This window comes from Corapipo altera, unplaced genomic scaffold (assembly GCF_003945725.1).
Source record: "Corapipo altera isolate COAL_440 unplaced genomic scaffold, ASM394572v1 54, whole genome shotgun sequence".
Taxonomy (NCBI): Eukaryota; Metazoa; Chordata; class Aves; order Passeriformes; family Pipridae; genus Corapipo; species Corapipo altera.
Window position 1 is genome coordinate 3,613,643 of NW_020884902.1, and position 19,596 is coordinate 3,633,238.

The 19,596-nt window shown below is 41.5% G+C and overlaps 1 protein-coding gene across 4 annotated transcripts in view; it reads left to right on the forward strand.

Moving 5' to 3' along the window:
- The window catches only part of PID1 (phosphotyrosine interaction domain containing 1), an 84,949-nt gene extending 71,565 nt beyond the window's left edge, over positions 1–13,384 (forward strand). For all 4 annotated transcript variants that reach the window (XM_027650752.1, XM_027650755.1, XM_027650753.1 and 1 more), the window contains exon 3: positions 11,414–13,384. In XM_027650752.1, coding sequence (XP_027506553.1) covers positions 11,414–11,890 — 477 coding nt within the window. In that variant the 3' untranslated portion in view covers positions 11,891–13,384. The remainder of the gene's footprint in view (positions 1–11,413) is intronic.
- Positions 13,385–19,596: the final 6,212 nt, after the last annotated feature.

A 19,596-nucleotide genomic window follows, 5' to 3' on the forward strand; every position in this document is an offset into this window, starting at 1 on the left:
CCACGGAAATCTCCAGTTTTTGCTTCAGGTGGTTAAGGACTGTATTTCTGGCTGCTTCATAGGCTTCTCACCCTAGAGCTGAAACATATGCCAAGAGAATGGGTTGGAAGCAATGTGGCATTTCTGGGTGAGGTGCTTAGGTAATGCTAAATTAACCAGGAAAGGAAGGGGGCTCCCTCTGTAACACTGTAAAAAGCCTCCTGATGCTTAGAGAGAAATCCCAGGAGATAACCATCTCTAGAGCCCAGACAGCCTGATGAAGGCTAAGGATCACTTTCAGGTCTTTCTATGCTGGCTGGAAAAACATTATCCAAACAGAAAGTGACTGTATTGAAGACAGAGGCAAACACTAAATCCATTGTGAAAACAGGACCTTGGAGGCACTGTGAACCATGGCTTTGGAAGTGAATTAAAAACTGGATGGCCCTATTGTCTTCCATCATTATACTCTTTGGGACATATTTGTTCTTTAAAAATCTTTTGTTTAGCATGGTAACATACTGTTGCTGAGTGAGAAATTTCTGGTTAAATTGTAATATAGTGTCATAAACCATAGAAGCAGTGAGGTTGTATTCTTTCTTGTCTGTGGAGAAGCCTGTGTTGCTATGGCCTTGATACAGAATTTGATAACACAAACAAATAATAAATCAGGCATATTTATCTAAGGGCTCATTTAGCAATAAAAAGAGTTGTTTAACTGTATTCTCTTCTTAATAATGTATTTAGTGCTTTTTATTAATTTGAAGTATGCAAAGTCTGTATTTCATTGCTGCAGTGAAAGAGCCCAACCCAGGGTAGGCACTGTATTTCTTCTTCTCCAACCTTCAAGTAAGACTTTTCCTGGAGATGCTAAAACTCGTGAGAGCTGGAAAAATCTCAAATGGTTTTGCTAAGTCATGGAACTCATTTCCCATAGTGATTCATTAAGGAGATGCAAAAGTAATGACAGGGTATTTTCATCAGAGACTTTGTGGATGTGGGTACAGTTATATTTGTATGGGAGTGATTTTTCTCTGTTTCCTCATGCTCTTCAGGGAATGTGTTTCATTTGCAGTGTGTGGAGAATAGCAGAAGGAGCAAGTGCTGCCATTTCTGGGAGTCTCTTGTGTTTGTGCTTTGTTTTGTAATTTTTTCTTTTTTTTGAGTATTACTGATCTTACAGCACTCAGGGGAGGAAGAACTGAAATAGTTTTATTATCATTGCTTTTCTTCTGTTCTTTCTGCGATGTAGACCTGACACTTCCATTGAAATACAAACCAAATCTGTAGTCATCTTCAGTGGTTCCTGAAGCTGGCTCCCTTCCCTTTTGCTCTTAATTTCAGGTGTTGTCAAGTTGTGCCAGGAAGTGAGTGCAGTTGAGATGTTTGGTCTCCTTAACTGAATGTCTTAGTAACAGAGGCTTTGTTCAGTTTTATTACTTGGCGTCTTCTTTTAAAAGGAAGAACTAAAGGGGAAATACAAAGATCTCATGGGGAATGTGCAAAGAAGAGAACCTTGAGGACAGATCTCTTACTCATAAAAGATGGTGAAAAACATACACTCTGTGTGGCTTTCTGGGAGTACTTCAGTGTCCCAAGTCTTGGGGAGTATGTAAAATGCACATGCCTTAGTGGAAAACGTGGCCGAAGGATACAACCATTCCCATACTGGCCGTTTGCGTGCTCCATTAGGTACAATCAAAGTTTTTGTAGGACTGGTGCCAAAGTGAACTTTCTGTGGGTTGGAAAGGAAGGGGAACAAAGTAAAAGCAAACAATCTACTCCCCTCTCCACCCGTGGGCTCTTTCCCTCTGCTACGAGACAACAGCTGTGAGGAACCCAGTACTAAAAAGCTTTCTGAAACATGATGAGGTGCTTAATCAGATTTCCATGTTCGGTTTCAACCTCATGTAAATAAAGAATGTGTAGTGAAAAGTCTTGTGTGTAATTTGAATATGAATGTGAAAGTTGGTGTCTGCTTGTGGGGAGATCATGCAAATTTACGCCACTTTCTGCTGGTGGAACGGATGTTCTCAGTGTGAGGCTTTTGAGGTATTAGAGGAAAGGTTTTGGAAGGACTTTGTGTGAAGGAAACTTCAAGTAATTGCAATAGTACCTACAGAGTGGATTGGTTTTTTTTCTCTCTTCACTGGCTTCATCCACATCTCTGCTTGCTCTGTGAAGACTCCTGAAAGAAAATGGGAAATGAACTGGCTTATCCAAGAATTAATTTCAACAGAGTGGTAACTGGATACAGAGAAAGGAAGTTATGTGAGGCAATGAAAGGAGACAAAGGAGAAAAGTGATCTAAATAGCAACATTAAGAAAATATTTGGGAATAAAAATAATCATCGACTTGTACAATAGTGTGTCCAGCAGCCCTGCTGAGGTTGTGTGTGATGGATGTATTTGTTCATTCAGTTATGTCTTGCACTACAACGTTTTTAAATCACTGCTAGAATGAAATTGATTTCTTGAGTTTTAAATAGTGCAGTGTAAATCTTCCACTCACACCAGGACTTGAGTCTCTGACTGCAAGCTCACTGCAGTTTGCCAGTTCCATTTGATTTCATTTCAGATTCATCCCTGCAAGCCAAACCACAAAAAGAGCTTCCTGTCCAGTGGAGAATAAAATGCAAGATGCGATCCTTTTGTTGCTAACGGGAGGTTACAGAGAGCAGAGGTGGCTCTTGCTGAGGTTGTGTTTGGGCTTGGTTAACCATTTTGGCAATGAGGCAGAGACTCCTGGTCACTGGATATAAGTTAGATGCTCCTAGATCTAACTGAGGGCAGTTTATAAAAAGGCTTACTAAGCAGCAGCCTGATGTGATGAAAGGTGAAAAGCCTGGATTGTTGTGTTTCTCAGGGTTGTCTTTCTAAAGGAGAGGTTTGCTTGCTGCCTTATTTACCCCACACTGGCTATTTGGCCTGTGGACTCAGTGGGCTTTTTCTTGTTGGCTTTTGTTCCTCTCAGAGCTTATAAATTAAGCTGTCAAGGGTAACTTTTTGTCTTTTGGTACATTTATTTATTAAATCTTAAACTTGCCAAATGTAGATGGGTTTTCCCCTCTCCTTTGCAGGCAGTGGGATTGCTGTTGGTAATGGGGCTGATCACACAGGGTAAGGCGGACTCCACTCCTGTGGGCATGGCAGAGGTTTTTGTCTTCTGTTCCCCTCCCCAAGTGGGAGGCCTGGTAGAACTCTGCTCTGGAAGGATGAGAGGTTTATTTGGCCATGAAGAGGGGCTCTGGGATTTCTGTGTGATTGTGGGTATCTCACTCAGAGCTGGGACAGGATCTCAGAGATGTACCCTGTGCTTTGATGTCCGTTGTCTGCAGTCCCTGGGGTGTTTGTCCTGCATGGTATCTGAGGAGTGAGAGGTTCTTCATGGATGAGCTCTGCCCTCAAAAAAACGCCAATGCCTGAGATACTGCCCTGGCAGATGTGGGACTGGGCATTGGGACATCCACCCTGGGCCACAGTAACTCTCCTGCTGCCATGTTAAAGGACTTTCCTAAACTATCTCAGAAGCAGCAGCAGTGAAACTGGTAATGTGTCTTTCTTTTACTGGGAATGAGCATTTTTCAAGAAAAGGTATTTCCACAGTGCCCCAACTCTTCCTTCTCCTTCATGTGTTACAGCTACCTGGAAGCATGGAGGCTGTAAAACCTGAAAGGACAATGATGGGCTAAAAATAACCGGAGCTCTTGCATCCTTCAAAGGCATTTAGTTGGAGAATTATATCCAAAGTGATTACTCTATCACTTTACACCTTACTTGTGTGGTGAACCCTTCCAGAGAAGGAGCTAAGTCAGGATCTGCTGCACAGTCACAGCTGAGAACACATGGGAAAGTAAAGGCACCTGTGAAGGGCTGCTGTGAGTGTGGCGTGGGGACAGATGGACGGAGCAGTGGGTCCAGATGGACGGAGCAGTTGCTGCCCAGTGGTTGTTTTTCCTTTGGAGTTCTGAAGATGTGAAGAGTTGAATGCATTTCTTGCTGAGCTTGTTTATTGTTTTTGTTTTTGAGGGGGAATTTTAGCATTGTTTTAAGACTTGGGTTCAGCTTTGTTCCCACTAAAGGAGTCAGATGCTGGCTGTTGACTTAACTGCTGAAGAAGTGCTAATGCTTCCAGCTTTTTCTGGAGCTACTCTTTGATTCCTTGGAATAAATCAGACCTCAACTACTGATCTTTTTTTCTCTCCCTCCTAATCCAGTGGGCAGCTGTCAGAGTTGATGGTTATTTTCCATTAAACATTCACCCAGCTCAGTCTGTTCTCTCTCTGAATTTTGTCTCAAAAATAAAACATTTTTTCACATATTTCTATAAGCCACATTACTACATTTACTGAGTATTTCTGTGTGCTGAGGAGCTCTGCTGTTCCCACAAAGACCCTCGTGTTTGTGCTGTGAAGGCTTTGGCTGGACATGGGCAGTGTGGGTGAGGAAACAGTGACAGGCAAAGGGAAACTGTGCAGCCTTTTTACTTAACTGAGCTATTTTTTTGGTTCTTAAGCAAATGTTTCTTGAATGCAGTTCATGGTATTTACTCAGTGATCCAATGGAATGTCTGGGATATTTTTGTGTTTTGGTTTTTTTTTCTCCAGGGCCAAAAAGCAGGTTTTGGCACTAAATCCCAAAGTTGCCAGTCTGGGGCTGAGTCACTGCACTTTAGGGTGAGGGGAGCTAAGCTGGTGCAGTGGCGTGGTGAGACAGGCACCCTGGGCAGCACACAGTGCTCCCGCCGTGCCTAGAGCTGGATGCGTTAATTAATGATGTTGAAAATGACTCTACAGCTAGATCTGGGTTTAGTGAAATGAAAGCTGTGCCAGGACTTAACAAGCTGCTGGGCAGCATGCTGCAGGCCTGTCCCACTCGTATCCCAACTGCACTGTGGATAAAAAAATCCAGTTTCAGCACTCAAATCTGTGTGACCCTCTGGTGAGCCCTGCTTCACCACAACTACCCAGCACAGGAGGCACTGTGGGCTTTGGGCACTCTGTCATTGCAGTGAGGCCTGAGCACAGGTTTCCTGAGTAGCAGCTTCTTGCAGTGTTTTCCAGACCTCATGATGTTGTGGAGATGAAGCTTACTGTGTTCTGGCCTCAACAATACAGCGTGGACTCTGGGTGAAGCTTGGACTTTCTCGTCCTGCATCTGCTTTTGTATTGCAAACCCAGAGAGTGTCTGCGTGTTTGTGTTTCAGCTGCAATCTATAATAAGACATGCACACGTCCTCCCAAACTTGCTTTTGGCCACTCTTCTTGAAATCTCCTCTGCATTCCTCTTAAATACTTCTGTGAGTTTACTTAATCTTTAGACTGGTGGTTCTTCCTTGGCTGGGACAAACTGACAAACTTCAGGCTTTGGAATAGGTTGCCCAGGGAGGTGGTGGAATCACCATCCCTGGAGGTGTCTGAGGCTCTTGGATCTGGTGCTGGGTGATGTGATTTAGTGGTTTAGGTAGTGCTGAGTGGAAAGTTGGACTGGATGATCTTAAAGGTCTCTTTCAACCTTGATGATTCCATGATTCTGTGATGATTTACTTGCTGACCTGTGCATCCTGACACAGACCCTTCCAGTCACTTCTTCATTGCTGCGTATCCTGAAGTTGCCACAGAGGAAATTCTGTTTTCAGAAAGAAAATATGTCATTAGCTCTGCTTGCCTCATCACCTCTGCTTGCCTCACCTTTAAGTGAGGAATATCTTGCTGTCTCTATCAAATAACCAGTTTCATCTAGACCAAATTTGGGGCTAAAGGGATGTTTACTTTAAAACACCGATGGACAAAAGGGACAGTGATCTATTACTAAGATTTGCACAAGATTCAAGATCCTCCAGGGCATCCTCTGGTGACTGCAAGTATGCAGAGTAAATACCTGCTGACTCAAGTTCAGTGCTCTATTTGTTTTATTTTTTTCATTTTCTTTGTTAATTTTGTTGACAAAGAGCCGCCCTATTTGGTGTGGAAGAAATAATTATATTAAAGAAATAACTAAGGAGTTAATTTTGCATATGGTCTTTTGATCACAGTCTTGAATAGTGCAAGAGCCCGGAGTCCTGTGTGTGTACATGTTCCCATGCCAAGTTGCTGTGCCAAGAGAGCATCTGTCCTCGTGTAATACAGTAATTATGGATCTTTACAACTTGAATCTGCTTTCTTGGAACAATGATAGTCTATGGACCTGGGAATAGGGAACAGAAGGAGGAAAGGTCATTCAGCTGCCTAACTTTAGTGAGGCTTGTGAGGTAGGAGCAGTATGGACATGTGGTCCATTGAGGAGTTGGATCTGAAGTCAGATCGACACAGGCAGGAGCTGTGACTTCTGACAAATCATGCTGTGCTAGAAGTGTAAATGTCTATGGCAGCTGCTATACTGGTCTTTCTGAAGCTGGTAAGTTCTTGAACATAGTTATTAAAAGATATTTTAACTATACATTATTGGACTGAAGGGGCTAAAAACAACAATGTCAAAGTACTCAGATGCTTTTGTGTTTCCAGGACAGTGCATGAAATTATTCATTGGTTACTCTTCATGCTCTTTGACATGAGGCATCTCTACATGTCAGATGGGTGTAACTGTGTTAAAAAAAGGGCAAAGGCACAGCATTTTTCTGTTGAGGACTGTTTTGTCAGATACTGACACTGGTGTTGGCAAGTCTCTAGGGTGAAATAAGGAGCTCTTCAGAACATCTTGGCTTTTACTAAAGGTTTGAATGCTTGCAAGCATACAAGTGCTGAAACCTCAAGTGCATTTTATGTCATGGTTGTTGACAGTGGCTTGTCAGTGAGTGAAATTTGCCACAGGAAGGCTGGAAAGAATGTGGATAATTTTTAATATGCACAGGAAATTGTTGTGAGGTATATCTTCCAGAAATTTGTGGGACAGAAGATATGACAGGAAATGCCCTTACTTCTTAAGGTTAACACAGTGGCATTGAGCTGGCTTTTGCATTACTTTTCTCCCTTAGAATACAGTGTCCAAGGCAAGTAAAGGCTGCAACAACTTGATCATAATTTACTTGTTACAACCAACCCGTAGCTATTCTGCCTTGAACTGATGCTACAATCATAGAATCATTAAGGTTGGAAAAGACCTCTAAGATCACTGAGTCCAACCTTTGAACACTACTTGTCAATTAAACCATGGCATTAAGTGCCACGGCCAGTTGTTTCTTGAACACTTCCAGGGATGGCGATTCCACCACTTCCCTGGGCACCCTGGTCCAATTCTCAACAACCCTAGAGGGGAGGGCCCACAGCTACTGGCCTTACTTGTGTGTAGGATGACACTTGCTATAGGATATGCCATGCTTTCACAAATAAGTAATTTTCCTGAACAAGTGTTTGCTGCCAAGTGACTTCCAGTGTTTCAGAGGAAGGAAAAGCATTATTCAGTCTTGGTGAACTTTGGCTGGTGGTCAGAGCTGTATTATCACAGATGCAGGTTTCAGCCTTCCCTGTGGCTTTGGCCTGTCTTTGACAATGATTACTCTCTAGTTAGTAAGGCTGTACAGTTGATTCTGCTTAGGCACTTTTCCAGTGTGTGTTTGCACGTGCAATAATAGCTGTAACAATCACAACAACAACAATAAGACTACTGCTACTACTAATGTCTTTTTGTGCCCTTCATGTGTGGTTCTTATGAGTATTTAAGATGAAATTCTGTTTTGGATTTTTTTTTTTTGTACTTCCCTGCTGGCTTCACACTGATAAGAGATCAACAATTTTAATGGAAAAGACCACCGCTGGGAATTTTTGCCTTGAAATAGTTTTCTTCTCCATCTGATAATGGGAAGAATCATCTGTTCTTTGACCTTTGATTGGCAGACTTGGAAATTGAAAAGCAAGATGGTTGTACTGTAATAACTTTACTATAATGATGTGTGTGGTCAGTGGTTTCTGGGCATTTAAACAAAGGTGGGAACACTGTGAAATGTGTTAAGAGCTGAAATGCAGGGAGGGAGCACTGCTTGTGGAATAACCTTGTAACTGAGAGCTCAGGGAGAAGTAACCTAAAAATCCAACTTTTGCTGATTTTAGTTCGTACTGGTACTGTCCCTGCAATTCTGCAAATGTTAATGTCTAAGTTAATAAATTGGACAGTTTCAGTAGGATTAATGTTTAGTGGATAACATGTAGATGATACTTAATCATGGAGAAAACTTTCTTCTGAGCAGGTTACTGCCATTTTAGGGTCAAATACCTTTTTATGGGTCAAATATTTGAGCTCTCTTGCCAGGCCCTGTATCCCTGTTCTGTTTTTATCAGGGGACCATGATGCAATGAAATGTTAGACATCTGTCTTCAGTAAGAGCTTCAGTGATGCTGCTCTTGTCAAATGCTTGTATCTCAACTAGGAAAAAAATAATTATTCGTTTAAAAAGAAACAAAAAATAACAGCACTAGTAGGTGTAGATGTTTCTATGTAAGACACAGTACAGAAGAGACTCTAAAGCAGAGGCTTTGTTTATTCTCTCTCCTGTGAACTGCTTGTTGTAATGGCTAAGCACCTTATAAATATTTATGGATATGTCCTCAAAGGAAAATCAAATTTATATAATGAAAATGCAAAGTGGTGTTAAAAGAAGTAACTTTCCAAAGGTTCCTACACAGTTATACTGTGACAAAACTGGAACAGTAAATCAGACTAGTATATCCCATTTTTGTAAATGAGCCATCATCCCATCCTCCTTATTAGTTACTTTTGCATTGGCTGCTTTCAGAGTAATTCAGTGCTTTTCTTCTTAAAATAAAAACACTTTACTTTAAGGAAGTACATTATTTTTTGCAACTTCACCCTTAAGCAGGCCACACATGGATTGATGGCCAACAGGGGTTTGCAGTTAGTGTCTGCAAAGGAACAGAGAAGAACATAAAATTCAATTTATGCTGCTGTGTGACAACTTGCTCTGATCTTGCTCCTCAGCTGCTGGAGGTGTTACGAGCATCACTTGGGAGTTGCCTGTGCTCAGAAGCTGATGCTGTGTGCTGGGGTGGATTAGAGCATGTTGCTCAGCAGTGCCGACTGCCTGGGAAGGCCTGTAGTAATGCTGCCTAACTGGGATGGGGCTGCCTTAGCTTTCCTCTCCTCTTCCAGCCCTCATGCTGCTGCTCAGGGCAGCTCACATGCTGTCAGCAGCTTCCTCTTTAGGGCAAGCCAGTAATGAACAATTCCCTGCATGGACTGCTGTGCACTCATGAGAGGTGCTTATTTCTGTGGGCCCAGCTGACACTGGTCTTCTACAAACAGTGGCTGGGGGACAAAATGCTGCAGTGGTGGCAACTCACTCCTGCAGCCAGGGATTCACGACTGTCTTTGGGCAGTGACAAAGTGTATGAGCAAGAGGATATTTTTCTGTTTCTCAGAGTTTAAAGCCTTTGTGCAAATCTCTTTGAAGTCAGTGAAGGACTTGTGATGTTGCAATGGGCTTTGAATTTGACCCCAAATGTCAATTTACAGTATGTGTTTGTTTTTTGTTAGTTGACTTGTGAATATGAAACAATGCTGAGCGAACCTTTGGAATATATTGAATTCACCATTCAAACACAATATATTGGAGAATATATTGAATGTGCAAATTTGCCCAATGATCTTGATCTGTTCAAAGCAATATGACTGTGGATATATGTTGCAGACACATTCCTCTTTAGTCCTGCGTGTGCTGTTTGTATGTGTTTAGTTGGCACTGTGAGCTCTGAGGTTTTCTTTTAAGTTATTCTACAGTACTTGAGGGAACTCAACTCTCATCACTAATAAAATAAAAAAGGCAAAACACTGGTAGGTCTTGCCTTGTTAACTGTTCTAGCTGTTGTGTTTCCCACTGTTCAAAAAAAAACCCCATAAAGCTTTATAAGACTTAGCATATTTCCTGTGCAAAGCATGAATATTTATAGGCAAAGAATAAGACTTCCCATTTTGAAATGTCAGTGCTATGAAATTGCTTTTTTGGCAGGCGTGATTAAGCTACACAGACTTCCAATAAAGTTTGGTAAGCTTTTTCCTTAATTATAGCTTAATTTAGGTCTCTGAGTTTAACAAAACCTATGAAGCTTGCAGCAAAATATTTTTCTTGTGGAAAATTTTGTTTGCATGGATTACAAATCCTATATTTCTTGTGGTTATGATTTTTTAAATGTGCTTAAATGTGGAAATTCCATATTTTTTTCTCTACATTTCTTAATGCATTTACAACAATAAAATAACTGATACTGTGTGCTTAATACAGAATTTTGAAGAAATTAGTTTGGAAAGTGTATGTGATTAATTTTTCGCTCCAAAAGTCTTGAGTAAAATGTACTGGAGGTTATAAGACATCAAGTAAGAGGCACAAGGTTCTGTCTCAGGCAGTTACTTCTGCAAGACACAAATAAGAAGCAATTTTGCTTTCATATAGTTGTTCTTAACTGCACCATTCTGACAACAGCGATAAATGTAATAATCTGCATAATTGTACTTGTGTGCCATTGACCTGTCTTTTCTAGAGAAAATCCCCTTTTCCCAGATCAAATAATCTCCCATTCAACTGTAAGTGAAAGGAATCCTTATTAGCAGCTGCACAGATTTAGGGGAATATTTCTGCACAGGCTTAACACAGAATTTTGATATGGACCTCTCAGTGAATTTGATATTTGGTGAACAAAATACAGTAAGGGCACTAAAACCACTTTGCTTTCCTGTGCTGTTTGGGATTTGATTTTCTCAAAAGAGCTAGACAGAAAAGCAGAGAGATGATATGATTAAACTAAGGTAGATCTATTACTAGATTTTTTTTAACAGCATATTTTTTAAATTGATGTAATAAATGTCGCAACCCTCTTGAAAGATACTCTCTTTGAACAGCTTTGAGCTATTCCTGGCTTAATACTTAAGTAGAAACAGCAGAAGTGTTGGAAAACCAGGATAATTTTGAAAAAACCCCACACATTCAAACTGTTTAAATCCTCTGCTGCGATCATGCTTTTCTGACCCCGCTGCAGCCTTGCATTATCAAACTGAGAATGTCTCCATCTCCCTAATAGTAATGTTCAAAATATGATGCAAATAAATCATATGAATAAAGTAGGGAGGAAAAAAAAGCTACCTGGGCCCTGCTCCACCAACACTTGCACTTGCAAACATGAACTTAGAGGCAGTCAGGGGCTCTAAAGGTGGGCTTTCTGGGGGAGCTGACAAAAGTGAAATCCCTTGAAACTCAGACACTGGCCATTTTTAACTTATGTGTTTGAATGGTGAATTCAGCGTCTGAAAAGAAAATATTTGAAGAACAGTTTGAAAACTGTTTTACTGAAAGTGAAGGGGAGTCAGGGGAGTTTTCAAGGGGAGGGGGGATGTTTTTATTTTCCAGATAAAGAAAAGTTCCCTGGGATGGCAGAAAGTAACACCCGAATCTGCCATCTGTGTTTTCACCTGTCTTTGCTCTTCTTTGCAGGTTACATATTTGGGTAAGGTTTCCACAACAGGGATGCAATTTTTGTCAGGCTGCACAGAGAAACCAGTTATTGAATTATGGAAGAAGCACACTCTCACCAGGGAGGATGTTTACCCAGCTAATGCCCTTCTGGAAATTCGCCCTTTCCAAGTCTGGCTGCACCATCTGGACCTCAAAGGTGAGGCGACAGTCCACATGGATACCTTTCAGGTAGCACGTATAGCCTACTGCACTGCTGACCACAATATCAGCCCAAACATCTTTGCTTGGGTCTATCGGGAGATCAACGATGACTTGTCCTACCAGATGGACTGCCATGCTGTAGAGTGTGAGAGCAAGCTGGAGGCCAAGAAGCTGGCCCATGCCATGATGGAGGCCTTTAAGAAGACTTTTCACAGCATGAAAAGTGATGGCCGGATCCACAGGAACAGCTCGTCAGAGGAAGTGTCTCATGAATTTGAATCTGACGATGGCTGACTGGACTCATTCACGGTTCAGCAGAGGCAGAAACGGCTTAGGGAATGAGAGCTGATAGAAGAATAAGCAACAATTGAAACAGGGGAATGAAAGGACTGCCAAACACTTGTCTGACCAGCTTTTTAAATCAAAAGAGCAATTTGGTACCTACAGATTACGCATCATTAAAGTAATCATGTTACATTGAAATCTGCTGCTGTTGTAAAAGTGAGAAAAAATGTCTGTCCCCCATCTCTTCCACCCACTCATCGCTGCCCCTTTCTCATCTCTGTAGTTCAGGTGCATACCATGAAGTACAGTCATTCCTGTTTTTCTTATAAGACTGGTCAGGTAACTTTATTAGTTGCTTCTTTGGCATTCCTAGCTGCAGGCTGATGCTGATGCACAAGAGCAAGTAGACCTGGAAAGCCGTAATGGTTCCCGAAGAATCTTTCTCCACAATGCATCACAAAAATCCTTTGACCGTACGTAGGCTAAGACAGCCATACATAGCCTTTTAGACTAATGGCCTGGCATTCTGCAGTTAATTCACATTTCACAGATAAAAATGAAAGATGCTTGTATGTACACATTATATCATATGCTATCCTTTATTTTATTCATTGTACCTATTTTCTTAATATACCTACTGCCACATCTTTCACCCAACACCAGTAGTTGCAGTTTCAGACTGTGTACTGCAGGATACCAAAAAGGGGTGGGCAAAAATACTCCCCAGTGGCTGGGGGTACAGCAAGTCAGCACTGCTATTTGTGCATTTTCCTCCCCTGATGTGCTCCACAGGAGGAGGGCCCACTGGGATTAGTTGAGGGACACTTGGGTCTGTCAGTGTTTGAACTGTGACTTCTCATCAACCTCAGGTCTGAAGTGCCACAAGCACGGGAGCCACGAGTCCATGTTACCGGACACTGCTGGTCAAGTGACCCTGCTGGGATGGAACTGGCAGTGTCTCATCACACAGCCAGGGCTGTGTTACTGTATAGATCAAAGGAAGTGGTCCCTTAGGAGCCAGGTTTGAACATCTGTTCTGGTTGAGAACCTCATGTTAAGATTCCCGTATCTTTCCTTGTTCGCAGATATGCAGTCATGCCTTTCTTAAATGCAGATGTTTAATAAAACTCAAATAAAAGGAAAAACTTGTTTCACTTGATATTTTTTAAGGCTGAGAGCAGATCAATAGTTTGCAAGTAACTCTGCTCCTTTGTACAACTTTGTTTGTAATTATGGTAATGTTAGGGGCACTAGGGCACCTTACAGAAGCCTTAAAAGAAAGCTAATCCAGGCAGATAACTCTGTGTCTGTGTTTTGTGCATCTGTGTGTTTGTATGTGAGAGTGTTTGTGTGAGTCCAGTGGTAAAGCATGTACATTGTGCATGGAGATATATTGAGGAGGGCCCACACCTCTTGAAAATATGCTTGTTGCTTTATAATGTATGTAAACTGTTCTCCAGCATAAATGCATTCATACTTTAATAAAAAAAGGTATGATTTAAACCCTTTTAGTTTTAAGCTGTCTTTCCAGTGTAATCTCTGTGGTTTTATGGGTGTGGGTTTTGTATTCATTTTGTTTAGTGGAATGAAAATGTTAATTTATTTCCATTTAAGTATTGCATCAGTTTTCATGAGTATTACCATTAGCACTCTAAAATTATTTTCTTTTAAATATTTAGGTTAATTATTGCTGTGAGGTTTTGTTTTGTTTTGGGGTTTGAGTGTTTTTGTTTGGCTTTTTTTTGTGTGGTTTTTTTTTTTGTTTGTTTTTTTTTTACTTTATTGAGGGTGGACATGATCTATAATTTTTGTTTATTAGGATGATGCAGTGATACCACCCCCTCCCACCACCTGACTAGTTGAAATGAGCTCTGCTGAGTGGGAGCAGTCACCTGCTGGGGTGGGTTAAGCAAGGAATACCTTTGTTGACAGTTTTGGTTTTGTCTTTTCTTGTACAGGACAGTCTACATTTCTGTTTTACAGATGTACTGATTTACAGTGAGTTGGGGAGTGCTCAGAAAGGATATTTGATATTGTGGTGTCTGCAATAATTCCTCATCAATTGGAGGCTATGAGTTACATGAGAATTTTGTATGATAAAAATAAAATATGAAGGAGGACATTCTAGTCCTTTTTATTGGAAAGTCAGACCCTTTGAAACATGAACCAGCTATTTTCTAAGGGTTCGAACATGCAAGGGAATATGAGGGAATGTGAACTGCAGTTTGTCTTAGAAAACATGAGATTTGAAAAATAATCAGTATCATGAGTTTGGATCCTTAGATAATATGGAATTCTTGCCAAATCTCTCGGCATTATCAATACCAAATGTGTGATGCCATTTGCATGAAGGAGAAAAGCTTTCAGTCCTGAATTGCAAGCATAGCAGTTATCACTGGTTATTGGTTGCCAGTAGATACTGGAATGAAACATCAAGTTAAACTTTTCCTTCAATTAATCTGTTGGAAAAGAAAAATCATGAAGTTTCCATCAGAAGTCACTTCCAGTTGGCTAAAGGCTTTTCTGTTCAACTACAAAGAGCCCAGTTTTGGATCTCACTGCATCCCGCTGTGGGTTGATGAGTTCCTTCAGTGTCAGCCAGGAAAACATGTAAAGGATTTCTTTCCCTCTTCTGCTTGTAGGCAAGAGTGGAAAAGTTTTGATTATCTAAGTGCGTTATTAGAAGTGTGAAAAATGTAGAGAGCGTTTTGATCTTTACACCTCAACATCCCTATGTAACGTCACTGGGGTTATGTCAAGGTGATTTTCATAATTTTTCTAACTACCTTAAGAAAGAGAAAGTAAGTAACTTACTCCATATAGAGTAAGTTTGTTCAGTTTTCAAGCTCTGAAATCTGAATTTCCTCTGTACCTACCATATCTTCTCTGGAGCTGTGAGTGTATGATTGCTCAGGAGCGGTTTTGCTATGGGGAGAGCAACACTCTGCACTGGCAAGGACAGATTGCATGAGAATTGCTTAGATGTGCGTGGGGTTTTAGCCCATGGGGATGGAGAAAGGCAGAGACTCATGTCTTTCATGTTTTAAACTCAAAAGCCCCTAAGAACAGCTGAATGTTTTGTTTAAAAAAAAAAAAAAAGGAAAAGAAAAAGAAACAACCCAAAACACAAACAAACAAAAAAAACCCTCTGCAGCTGGTTTCACTCCCTAGCTTTCCAGTAGTGAGTGACTTCATTTTTACATGAAAAAGGATTTTGCCAATGAATTGCTTTTAATTTTCCTAAAACCTACAAATAAATAGCATGTGATTGAGATACAGAGGCAATCCCATATCAGTCTCTTAGAAAACTTTACATATATATGTTATTCTTGCAAGTTTTGAGACTTTAATATCAGTGAATTCACATTTAATTTTATTTGAATTGTAAGGTTCTCTGTTTGTCTGTATACACATATATATATGTACACATGTACACACACACAGATCTTGAAACATGTTACTTGTTAAATGTTTTCTGTCCGATAGACATATGTAACAGTAGGCGTATATGTGAAGGCAATCTTGCATGTTAGTCCTGAGATAAATGGTTTACTTATTAAAAATTTTTTTGTTAGTGGGAAGCAAATTAACTTGTCTATCTACATGCAAAATTTGATGTACTGTATGCATTATTTACCATTTACCACCAGAGCTCTCCCTTCCATGCCCAATTAGCTGCTGTAAGAATGATGTATGATTGGGCTCAGTTTTCCCTGTGGCAGTGAATTATTAATTTGTGTGTAATTGGGAAGTGATATCATAAATGTATGATTGTTATCCTGTAGACTGGAGTGTCCAATCTGCCAAGAGTTTACAGTAAGAGAACATATCCTTTCCTGTCAATAGGGGCACTCATTATACCTTTTTCCTAATGTAATTTTAAACAGATACAGGGGATTTTTAAAAGCTCCTTTTTTTGTTTAATTCCATTGAAATGCTTCCTCTCGTTCATTGTACCATTGATCATCTTTGGCTGGGGAAAATGGGTGTTGTCCCTCCCCCTCCCTGGGCCCTCCCAGGGCCCAGACACTTGTGCCCCTGTGGCTGCACCCACAGGACATCTGTGTGCCTGTGCCAGGGGCATGGCATGATGCTTGCAGGATGCTGGGCTGGGATGGAGGAGTTGCTGGTACCTATGGGAAAGTGTAAGACAGTTGGATTCAGCTGTTGGTTTGGATTTTTATAGCTGAGTTGCAGAGGCTAAGCTTGAAGTTTGGGAAGACTTCTCTTGTATGGCAGTAGTTCATTGTAAGTACCGTGAGAATTTCTTCAGTTAGGATTGCAATTAATTTTGGTGAGGGCTGTTAAAGAAGATACAATAATTCGTTGAAAATAGTTGTGTATTTGGAGAGATGTTATCCTGTCTGCTGCAGTGCCTTCCCTGAAAAAGGGTTGTGAAATATGTTGGAAGCACAGATGTGATGCACATGCTGAGTCTGTGCTGCAAATGTGTGAATGCTGCAGGCTGGTAGAGCTGTGGGGAGGGGTGGGAGGACACAGCAAGGCCACAGCCAGCAGGGACATGGGGGATAATGGAGATGGCCAGGCTGAGATTTTCAGTATCTGAGCATGAACTGGAGACGTGAAAAACGGGGAGTAGTTCATCTTTCTCTGAAGGGCTTCCCCAAACTGAACAGTTCAGGGAAGATTGAGGAGTGAGGATAAGATGTTGGAGAGCTTTTGCAGTTTAGTTCAGCAGAGCTCCCTGGCACAGTTGTGTTCTAAGAAAGTCTTCTCTGGAATGTGATGTGCTCAGCTCCCACAGTAGTGACGGGGTAAGGGATACTCTGGTGTGGCCAGTGCCCGGAGGTGGTTGGGTTTGTGTGGGTTGGACCCTGCCCAGTGCTGGGACTTCACAGGGTGGTGCAGCAGCAGAGGGTTGCTGCTTTCATGTGGGACGTGCTAGCAGCAGGGTGCTTGATGGGCTCCTCGGGTGGCACCAACTCTGTCCGTTCTCCTTTTCCATCAGATGGTTGATTTCCTTTGCTGAAAGAGAAGCTTCAAATCCCGCATCTCAGCAAGAAATTAGCATTGCTGCAAGTTCTTTTCAGAAAAACTGGAAGCAGAAGATCAGGTTTCTAATGCACAATTGAGGAAGTGTTAAAAATACTCAAAGTAACAATCTCTATCTACTGAGCAGCCTTTGGGAGTGCATTTGAAGATAATCCTCACACTGTGCTAACAGCATGGGAGCATTTTAGAAATAGGTCCTGTAGGCAGTGGGCATGATTTCCAATTATTGCTAGAAAGATGGGAGTGGGGTGTTTGTTTTGGTTTCTTTAATGTCTCTGGTGGAAGGTGTATGTGTAAAGGCTGTTAATGTTTTCTCATGAGGAGAAAACTGCTCACAGTGACTTGTGCTTACATTGGCAAGGTGAAAACACCTATTGAAAATATGCCGTTAGAGATAGTTCAGCTTTGATGGCAGAGGAGTGACTCTTAGTTACTGTACATGTTACATGGTGCAGAGTCAGTGTGTCCCTTTACTAGGGGGCTGTTACTGTGCAGACTGCAGCATCTCTCCTGATTTCTCAATCGGAATGGGAAGATAGTGCTAGGTGATAACTTTTATCTATTGTGTTTGATTTGCATTGTGCTTTACATTCTCCGTTATTTTCCTGTAAATTGTGTTGCTCTTGGAAAGAGAGGAAACATTATTATCCTATGAATAATGCATCATGTCACTGGTATGTTTTTTGATGGGAAGTATAGATTTTCTGAGAACGATGGACAGGAGTGGATTTCATTCTTAGAAAGTAAATTGTAATTTTATACAGTTGATATGGGTCATGTACATGTGAAAAATGAGTTATTTCTATTTCAAGTTAGTTATCTCAAATTAGTTACCTCTCATTTAGAGAGTAGAAATAGTTTTAGGCATAATTACTGAGGATATAATTAATCAAGGTTTTCTTGCACAGTTGGGTTAAATTGTTGTGGCTGAGTGCTCAGTACCATGCCGGTGCTCCCTGGCTCAGTCTCATCTTTAATGGATTCCAGATCTGGTGGTTTCAAGTAACAACAGCTTTTCCAGATCCCAAGACAATAATGAAATACGCAGAGGCACTTCAAAGGAAACTCCTCTAGGAAGGAAAAATGAGGTTAAATGATGATAGTCAACTGTGGGATATTTTTGTATTCGTAAAATATGTCAGACTTATTCCAGTGCAGAAACAGGTGAAATCTGAAACTGTGCTTGACTAATAGCCCATGCTTCACATCTACCCAGGCTCCCCTAAATGGTTTAGGACCTGATTCTCTCTGGGGTTTTCGGGTATATTTCTTTGTGTCTTTTTCAGTCAGCTCTGGCCACACAAAGAAAAGGCATTTGTGCCTCCCTTCCCTGTTTCTAATAGTCTCTGCTATTCAGTAGCGAAGGAGTAGCCTGGAATGAGCTGGACACAGGTCTACTTTGAGAGGAGCTGTGGAGTCCCTACACCCACTCCTCTGACCCAACTCGGCCATCCTGCTCTGCCTGTCCCTGGTGTCCCTGTGAAGAGGTCACTGTCACTTCCAATGAGCTCTGCTCTTCTCCCTGGGCCATTGCAGTGTCTTCTGCAGGTAGTGTGCTCTGATTAATTTTGTGTGACCTGTCAGAAAAATATATTATTCCCTACCAGTGCTGTGGAAGTCTATATATGGTAATGCATTGGGCTGTGCTAAGCAGAGAGGGAAAGGCTCCTTCCTGCAGTTTGCAGAAGTTTAACCAACAATAATTTCTCAGTGTTTACTAATTGACTCATAACAGGTCTCTGCTGGTGTGCCTCTAGTTTTTACTGCCTCAGGTCATTGATGTCTTGATGTCAGGATGGTGAGACTGGTGGACGTGGGACAGGACTGGTGGTCCTAGTTGGCTCATGTGTCTCTGGGGTATCAGCCACCAGTGGGCACATAGGAAGACATATGGGGCCAGGGCAGCCCTGTCCTCGCTGGCTGTGGGGTGCTCTCAGCTTGGCCAAGCCATGGGCTGGCATGCCTGGCAGGCTGACAGCACCTCATCTGTTTGCAGGACGAAGTGATGCAGACTTGTGCTGAGCTTTCCTAAGGCAGCACAGTCTCATGCAGCAGGTCACAGCATTCCCTGTGCCTTACTTACAGAAATCCTAATTTATGCCATTAGAAGGGTTAAGAAGGAAGAGTTTCAGCACAGTTTGCCTTTTGCCTGCACACTGCAGTGGGTCTCAGCTAATTCAGCAGCAGTGGTTTGTTCTGCTTGAAATCCTGGAGAATGGCTCCTCTCCCGAGGTATTTCTTCTGACTTAATTGCCAAGTTATAGTGAAATATGAGGTTCGTTGTTGTCTGCTGGAGCACTGGGGATTCTGTTTTGTTGGCACATTTTTCATGACCTCGTGTCAGCAGCATAACTAGGCTATGAGATAATTTGTATGCTTTAGATGAGCAGCTGTGTGCATCTTAGCTGGAGAGAGAAATAAGTGTGATCAATTCAGTGGAGTTAATCAGGTAAAACAGAGAATTAACTCTAATCTTTCAGATTAAGTGATGTCAGACCGTGCAAGATGTACGTAAATTTCATGCAGGTGGAAATGAAAATGGTCTGAAGTGGTATATACCCTGATTTAATAGAAAGGAGAGAAACAATAGCTACAAGCATGGAAAAAAAGTATCTACAACCATTCAGTAGCTGAAAAGGGTGGTGTTGGACCCTTTTTTTGCCTGTGATGCTTTGGTTCAGCAATAGCTTTCCACTCATTTC